Below are 8,870 nucleotides of genomic sequence, written 5' to 3' on the forward strand. Positions count from 1 at the left end.
TTTAGGGCTGTTTAGCACAGGACTAAATTGCTGGCTTTGAAAGCAGACCAAGGCAGGCCAGCAGCATGGTTCGATTCCCGTAACAGCCTCCCCGAACAGGTGCCGGAATGTGGCGACTAGGGGCATTTCACAGTAAATTCATTTGAAGCCTACTTGTGACAATAAGCGATTTTTCATTTCATTTTTCATTCAAGAACAACGCAGCTTAATTCAAGGCCTTTGGGAGAAAATTGAAAACAGAAATTGTTCCCGTATATCGTTCATGTTTATTATATTACAGAAAAAAAAGATTGAAATGTAAAAATACAATGCATAATAATCATCATTTAAGAAAATGGGCCTTAAGCCTCAGTAATATTGCTTGGGTGAGCTGACGATCGAACACCGGACTGCTTGTTAAGTCTGAAGGACGTGGAGTTATATTGTAGCTGGATGAGAGTGGGGAAGGGAGGTGGGCAGGGCGATTGGGACGCCCTGGTGGTACATCAGCAAAATAACTTTGCGGCACCTGCTCTACATGCTTCTATTCAATTTTGACAAGGAGATCTTAATCAGGCTTCCTCGTTTACATTTGTGAGAGCTACCAGGGATCTAGTTACTCACTTATGTTTAGGGAAATGGAAATAGAATGGATGTTAATAGGAAACAAATGCATTGCTTCAGTAGAAGACACACAGTTAACAGTTAATATCAGTAACACAATACAAAAACATGGCAGCAAACCGTGGGGACTGTCATCCAAAATACAAGGATTATTTAACCTAGTAGAAGCTAAAATTTATACTTGTGATATTTTTCATCACATTTATACAATATAAAGTGTCCTGGTTTTCTAAGCACAGTATGTTAATCCACATATTTCATCTTACACAAAATGAAGCATCTGTGACAAGTGTTAGCAATCCTTTCCTTAATGAATTTAGAAAGCCATTTACTAGCCTGCTCCTGTATGACTATACACTAGATGATGCAATGTTGGCTCTACATTAAAATGGCGCAATAATCAATTGATTTTCAGAGGATGGTCTATAGGAAACACAAAACTGTACCTGCCATGGGCTACACATGTAACCTTCCTCCGTCAAAGCATTAACATTAAAATATATCAATTGTTTTCATGCATTTTAGACCTTACTGTGACAAGATAATGGATACACATTCTTAAGCTCCAGAATATAGTTCAGAGTAAAATCTTCAGAGAACAGTCACTTCTTCGTTTTGATTTAGTCATGATGAAATAAAGTCTAACTGGGTCATTTTGTCTACAAATAGTGGTCATTATTGTCTAACAAATGACCAAATAGTGCTTATTTGTATCTAGTGGACAGATACACCAGAGGAAGACCATGTAGAATAACTACACCCACTATGTATTTTAGGGGGAAAATCTGTAATTATAGGTTCCATCTACCCAAAAACAATGAGTTCAGAAAATAATCCCAGGTAGTTTGTCACAAACAATTTGGAGGGTTTACTCAAATGCTACAATTCCCATCAGTCAATCACAGAGGACGGCTGTGGACGAAGACAACACTGTGGGGACCTCATATTCTGTAGAACTGTCCTGAATATATTTTGCTGCCTCCTTTTGCTGGCTTTGTTACTCCCGGGGGCTGCATCTATAGACACTGATCTTTTGCTCTGATCATTTACTTTGATCTGTTTCTCATATTCTACGATCTGTCTCTGTAAGTGACACTGAATGGCAAATCCCAATGATTCAGGGTCAAGGGAGGCACCATAAACTTCCCAGGTCATGCCCTGCTCATCCCAGACCACATCCCGGACATTCTTTGACTGCGCCGTCGCTTTATTTGAGTGGCTGGACAATTTCTTTTGTCCAATTTTCACATCAATGATCCGTTTGGGCTTTGTGACCTCAGAAGCCCGGGATGCCTTACCGACTTGGCGAGGAGTTTTTGACTGGCCGGTTTCCCTATCCGGGGCACAGCCAGCTCCTGACTGAACACCTTCCTTACCGTTATCATGCACAGTTATTAACTGACCAGATTTTTTGCTGTTGGTAGAGTCATGTTTCAGTTGGCTGGGCCCTTCACAAAGGGATTGTTGTTGGGCTGATTTATTGTCGGTGGCGTGTACACCCTTTGATTGCCCAGATACTATGCTGGTGGTGGCCTGGTTGATTTCTGACTCAACAGATTCCTTAGTGACACTGCAAGGGCCCTCCAATTGGGCAGAGCCTTTACTGATGTGACAAACAGCTTTTTGTTGTTTGGACGTCTCGCTGATGTCAAGTACATCTTTGGATTGGTTAGTTTGCTGTTTGGTGTCAGGCTTTGATTGAACAGGGTCCTTTTTGACACTGTGAACACTTTGTGGCCCAGGCTTTTTAACCAAGGCACAAGCAGCTTGAGATTGGTCAGATTCCTCCTGGCCATTATCTAGAATTCTTGACTGGTCAGCTACCTTGTGGATGTCTACAGTGGTTTTTGAGCACAGCAATGATTTACTAAAGTCAGGATCTATTTTCAATGGGTCAGATTTCTGCAGTAGGCCAAATTTATTATCAATTTCAGGTCCCATTCTTGATTGGTCAGGTTTATTAGTACCACCCGGTGGCTGGTCATCTTTTTTATGGCAGTCACCTGCAATGTTTGACTGACCAGATTTATCAACTATGGCGTAGGACGGGTCAGATTTGTTATCGATATTCCGAGCAACGCCAGATTCCTCGATAACACAAGGTGAAATGGTGGAATGGACCAATCCTCGATTGATGTTTGACTGGTCTGAGTCTTCGTTGGTATCACCAGAGGTGCCTGACCTTTTGGACCTCTTGTGCAACTTTGAAGTATACTTCAAGCATTCAGATTCCGTTTTGAGTTTTAGATGGTCATGTGTTTCAGTGTTTGATTCATTAGGAACAGGGACAGATGGTGCCTGTCCACATGCTGGATGCCCTCTAGCAGTTGGTAGCTCTCTCAGGTGAACACAGCTAGCTTTTGGATGATAATCAGACTCTTTAGGGGATTCCTGCTCCTTTTCATTTTTATCTCGACTATGAAACTCTGATAAAACTCCTTCTGTTAACTCCTCACCGAGTTCATAGACAACATTTGATCGTTCAGATCTTTCTGTAAAAGTACATGTCACCTTCAATTGCTCAGACCCCTGGTAGATATCACTAACACACACTGACTGACCATTGGCCAGAGTGAGTTTCGAATTGCTGTTTTCCGAATGGACTTTCTGGACAGTCTGGCAATCACTGGGCAAGGAGGCCGTTGAGCCAAGAGCTGGGCTTTTGGGGCTGGTTGCGGTGGATTTACACTGAAAGCTTTGTAAGACAGCCTGTACTTCAGCGTCCCGACAAGATTTTTTCCAATCGGAAAGGAAGCAGCTGCCTGGAGACTGGTTCGTCATTGTCTCTGCGTCTTTAAACTTGGATTCTTGTTGTGGTTGATCTATCCCGCGTGGATTGGGCCCTGTATCTAATGGTTGCATGTTTTGTTGGGGCTCCCTGGGGCTGTCACGGGCAGACCCCCGAGTCCCTTTTGGTACGACCATTTGCGCAGAAGCTTCTGAAGGTAACGCAGGGTCAGTCTTGTGGGGAGATTCTGCGCCCTTTGTAAATCCCAGCCCCAGCTCTTGGTTTTCAATTTTTGAATTGAAGACAACTCCTTTCATAGTTGCTGGCTCGACTCCAGTTGTGGTGTCAGGCTGTTCCTGGTATTTCTGATTCCCAGCCCCCACTTCCTCTCTCCTTTCAACGCAATCCCGTTCGGTTTGCTGGTTCTGGGCAGCCATCAAGAGGGGTGAGTTTACTAATGACGACGTATTTCCCCATCTCATATCTTGACCTGTATTTGGACCCTTCTCATTTCCTAATTGGTCATTGCTATTGGCCTGTTGCCCACCGGTCCCAGGATGTCCTGGGTCAGTATGTTTGTTCTGCTGATGGTCAGTCCCAGGATGTCCAGGGTCAGTCCCAGGATGACCAGGGTCAGTCCCAGGATGTCCAGAGTCAGAATGCTTACTCTGCTGATGGTCAGTCCCAGGATGTCCAGGGTCAGTCCCAGAATGTCCCGGGTCAGTCCCAGGATGTCCAAGGTCAGTCCAATAATATCCAGGGTCAGTCCCAGGATGATCAGGGTCAGTACGCTTGTTCTGCTGATGGGCAGTCCCAGAATGTCCAGGGTCAGTCCCAGGATGTCCATGTTCCGAATCCCTGGTCTGCTGTTGGTCTGTCCGAGGATGTCCAGGGACAGAATGTTTGCTAAACTGATAGTTAGTCCCAAGATGTCCAGGGTCAGTCCCAGGATGTCCAGGGTCAGTATGCTTGCTCTGCTGATGGTCAGTCCCAGGATGTCCAGGGTCAGTATGCTTACTCTGCTGATGGTCAGTCCCAGGATGCCCAGGGTCAGTCCCAGGATGACCAGGGTCAGAGTGCTTACTTTGCTGATGGTCAGTCCCAGGATGTCCAGGGTCAGTCCCAGGATGTCCAGGGTCAGAATGCTTACTCTGCTGATGGTCAGTCCCAGGATGTCCAGGGTCAGTCCCAGGATGACCAGGGTTAGAATGCTTACTCTGCTGATGGTCAGTCCCAGGATGACCAGGGTCAGTCCCAGGATGACCAGAGTCAGAATGCTTACTTTGATGATGGTCAGTCCCAGGATGACCAGGGTCAATCCCAGGATGACCAGGGTCAGCATGCTTACTCTGCTGATGGTCAGTCCCAGGATGACCAGGGTCAGTCCCAGGATCAGCATGCTTACTCTGCTGATGGTCAGTCCCAGGATGACCAGGGTCAGTCCCATGATGTCCAGGGTCTGTCCCAGGATGTCCAGCATCAGTCCCAGGATGTCCAGTGTCAGTCCCAGGATGTCCCGCATCAGTCCCAGGATGACCAGGGTCAGTCCCAGGATGTCCAGGGTCAGTATGCTTACTCTGCTGATGGTCAGGACCAAAGTCAGTCCCAGGATGTCCAGTGTCAGTCCCAGGATGTCCAGGGTCAGTCCCAGGATGTCCAGGGTCAGTCCCAGGATGTCCAGGGTCAGCATGCTTACTCTGCTGATGGTCAGTCCCAGGATATCCATGGTCAGTCCCATGATCACCAGGGCCAGTCCTAGGATGTCCAGGGTCAGTCCCAGGATGACCAGGGTCAGTATGCTTACTCTGCTGATGGTCAGTCCCAGGATGTCCAGGGTCAGTCCCAGGATGACCAGGGTCAGTATGCTTACTCTGCTGATGGTCAGTCCCAGGATGTCCAGGGTCAGTCCCAGAATGTCCAGGGTCAGTCCCAGGATGACCAGGGTCAGTATGCTTACTCTGCTGATGGTCAGTCCAAGAATGTCCAGGGTCAGAATGCTTACTCTGCTGATGGTCAGTCCCAGAATATCCAGCGTCAGTCCCAGAATGTCCAGGGTCAGTCCCAGGATGTCCAGGGTCAGTATTCTTACTCTGCTGATGGTCAGTCCCAGGATGTCCAGCGTCAGTCCCAGGATGTCCAGGGTCAGTGTGCTTACTCTGCTGATGGTCAGTCCCAGAATGTCCAGTGTCAGTCCCAGGATGTCCAGCGTCAGTCCCAGAATGTCCAGGGTCAGTCCCAGGATGTCCAGGGTCAGTATGCTTACTCTGCTGATGGTCGGTCCCAGGATGTCCAGGGTCAGTCCCAGGATCAGCACATTTGTTTGGCGATGCTTTAAGTGCACATTTTGTCTGCTTGCCTAGGATGATTTCTGCTGCGATTGGAGCTACACCATCTTTCTCTGCATCTTTCTCACTGTGTTTTTTTGCACTCTGTCTCCCCCACTCTCCCACTTCTCCACCTCCATCGCATTTGTCCTGATCTCCATTGGAGGATTTGCTGGACGTAATGCCTTCAGTTTGGCTGGGTTCAAATGTCGAAGGGGCTGAACTGATGGGGCTCTCCTTTAGCCTGGATGAGGAGCTTGGTGCCTTCTGTTGGACTGGGGTGGTTGGTTTCCATTGGCTATTGTTAAGAGAGCCTCCACCAAGGTCGTCATGGCTCACTGTAGCTGTCGACCTCTGCGCAGCCTGAGAGTCCTGGGCATTGCGTATAGTCCCCATCCGGGCTGGCAATCGTCACAGCCGCCCTTCTCACTCAGGGTGAAAATCGCGTTTGTCTACCACTACTTTTCTCGTGCGATCTTCCTCAGTAGACAGGCACTTCCCTGAAATGAAACAGAATCATGAGAGATACAGAATATGCATCAGGGGAAGGGAAATTCAGGCACATCTTCCAGTGAAAAATAATTACATTTGCTGAAACTGCTCACACCAGCTCTAAAGACGAGTCAAATTGGACCCGAAACATTAACTCTGTCTCTCTCCAAATCTCTGACCTGACCTGCTGAGATTTTCCAGCATTTTCTGTTTTTATTTCAAATCTCCAACATCTGCAATATTTTGCTTTTATTTTACTCCCTTTGTTGTCCTGTATTGAGGAATTTCAAGGAATTGTTGCCATGTATATATATTCAGTACTTATAAATGGCATTTGATCAAGTGTCAAGTATAATTTCAACCATTGAGATATTGCCCTACACTTGATTATTAACTTTTTTAAAGCAATTTTCAATGTGTGAAATGCAGTATGTCAGCTGTCACATTCTATGTCACGATTGTTTATTTCAGGAGATTACATGCTTGAAAAGTACATTCTGTGTAAAGTGCTCTCAATCAGACTGAACAATAAATGTGCTATCTAAATGTACATTCCCCATTCTATATCAATTCCCAGCAGAATCTGCCTATTTCACATCGAATGAAGTGTCTAACATGCATCAATGTGTACTGAATGCTAATTATTCTCTGTGTGGTGTCTCTCACAAAGACACACACAAATATCCACGCATCCATAACCACACAAAGACAGACATACACACATATAGGTATGCAAAGACACACTCATCCACTCAGACACACACAAATAGACGCAATCACCGCTTAGACAGGCATATAAATAGACAGACACATAGACCCTGCCCTCACAGGGATACATGTATACTGACAGATACATAGCATAGACTCACACACACAGATCCATCACTTAGGCATACACAGCCAGGCAAACACCCAGGTGGAGATACCCAACCCCACACAGTTACACACACATATATGCAAACACACATGCATGCACCCCCTCAAAGACTCACACAGAGACACCCACTCGCGCACACACACAGACATGCGGAAACACACATATGCAGAGACCCCCCTCACACACTCAAATATAGACTTTCTCAGACCATACATGAACATGGATACCCAGAGACACATATACACACATACATACAGAGACATACAGAAACAGGCACCCCCTCACACAGACTCACACACATAGGCACACGCACACAGACATAAACAGACACATGCAGACCCCCCCTCACATAGACTCACACAGAGACACACATAGGCACACACACATTCAGACACCCCCTCACACAGAACATGAACATAGACACCCAGAGACACATATACACACATACATACAGAGACATACAGAAACAGGCACCCCCTCACACACATAGGCACACACACAGACACATCCAGACACCCCCTCACACAGACATACACAGACCTCATGTCACAGTTCCCAGCTTACGTTTGAAATCATGTTCACAATTTCCTTTATAGAGCCGAGCACCCCCTGAATAACCGGTACAACCCGTTGAGCGGGGGGCACAGGAGGGTTCCAGTTCTCTATTCCCTGCCACAGCAAAGCAAGCTGGCTTTTTGTGAAGCTGGTGGTTTCAGCTGACCCCACCCCCAGCACAGCCTGTTGGAGAGCTCCCAGCCGCGGAGTGGGGGAGATTGAGACCCAACCTGTGCGCCGCTAGAAAAGAGCAACCGGGCTATTTATAACCCCCCCCCCCCCCAGAGGGACTGGGCCGGGCTGCGGTGAAGGTTGTGGAAGGGAAGCGTCTCACACATCAGGAATCCAGGACGGGGCTGGCTTCCCGAGCTTCAGTCTGGAGCTGATTCCCGGCCCGGTGCTCAGTCCTTCCTTCTCCCCGAAACAGGAGCCTGTGCAGGAACCCCGCACGTCCACGGGGGCTGGACGGGGCAAGCGGGGGGAGGCAGGCGCTGCAGAGCACTGCGGCTGTGTCAGCTGGCAAAGGGAAAAGTGCCCCAAACACACTCACCTCCTCCAGCACTACTCCTCCACTTGTCCTTCCCGCTGTGCGTGTCTCTCTCCCAATCAGCTCAAATCTGACCTTGCAGCAATTCAGGGGAGAAACACAATCCAACCACCTTTTACCACCAAGCCAGATGCTCAAATGAAGTGTTCACATCCCTCCTTCTCTTTAATCCCCAAGGTAAACAGAAAGGGTTCTTTTTGTTGTTTTGTTTTTGCTGTTCGTTCCAAAGGCAAAAATTTGGTCCTTTCAACGTGAACGAGCCCCGATGTACCCCCGGCGGAATCCTCACCAGCAAAGACAAAAAGCCAAGTGAGCGTCAGCTAGTGCCGCCTTAACCTGGAATCGGCGTAACGGCGTCAGAGACCACCCACCGCCTGCCTTCCCCACTTGACCACTTCCAATTACTGTCTCTAAGTGTTGCTGCAAGAGAAGGAGGCAGGAGCTCATCCCTCCCACACACACATACACACAAACACAGTGTGCAGCTCCCACTCCAGAGCACAAACACAAAAAAAACAATCTCAAGCTGGTACCCCCTTTTCGCAGGACCCACTGGCACCATTCATCAGAAGATCCCGGGCAGCTGCCCCGTGGCGTCCTGGCCAACATTCATCCCTCTCTCAATCAAAATCACCCGGCGCAGGTTATTCAGGGCATTATTATCTCCGCCAGTGAGCAGAGGTCACATTTCCCCCCTCGGTTTGTTGGTCTGTCTGTCCGTATCTCCAAACGGTCACAGATGTG

The 8,870-nt window shown here is 47.7% G+C and overlaps 1 protein-coding gene across 2 annotated transcripts; it reads right to left on the bottom strand.

The window, feature by feature from the left end:
• Positions 1-243: 243 nt before the first annotated feature.
• Positions 244-8,443, bottom strand: LOC140408312 (uncharacterized). Of its 2 annotated transcripts, none has more exons than XM_072495339.1 (2): positions 8,130-8,443; positions 244-6,155 (listed from the first exon to the last, which is right to left on the bottom strand). In XM_072495339.1, the coding sequence occupies exon 2, from the start codon at positions 6,049-6,051 to the stop codon at positions 1,495-1,497; it is 4,557 nt and encodes a 1,518-aa protein (XP_072351440.1). In that variant the 5' UTR covers positions 6,052-6,155; positions 8,130-8,443; the 3' UTR covers positions 244-1,494. The 2 variants fall into 2 exon arrangements, with proteins under 2 accessions (XP_072351440.1, XP_072351441.1); XM_072495340.1 differs by lacking the exon at positions 8,130-8,443 and adding an exon at positions 7,589-8,010.
• Between the last annotated feature and the right edge of the window lie 427 nt (positions 8,444-8,870).

Source organism: Scyliorhinus torazame, chromosome 3, assembly GCF_047496885.1.
Source record: "Scyliorhinus torazame isolate Kashiwa2021f chromosome 3, sScyTor2.1, whole genome shotgun sequence".
In the NCBI taxonomy this organism is placed as follows: Eukaryota; Metazoa; Chordata; class Chondrichthyes; order Carcharhiniformes; family Scyliorhinidae; genus Scyliorhinus; species Scyliorhinus torazame.

Bases quoted from the DNA above. Each gene is read 5' to 3' on its own strand.
- LOC140408312 (XM_072495339.1), bottom strand. From the start codon at position 6,051: ATGGGGACTATACGCAATGCCCAGGACTCTCAGGCTGCGCAGAGGTCG.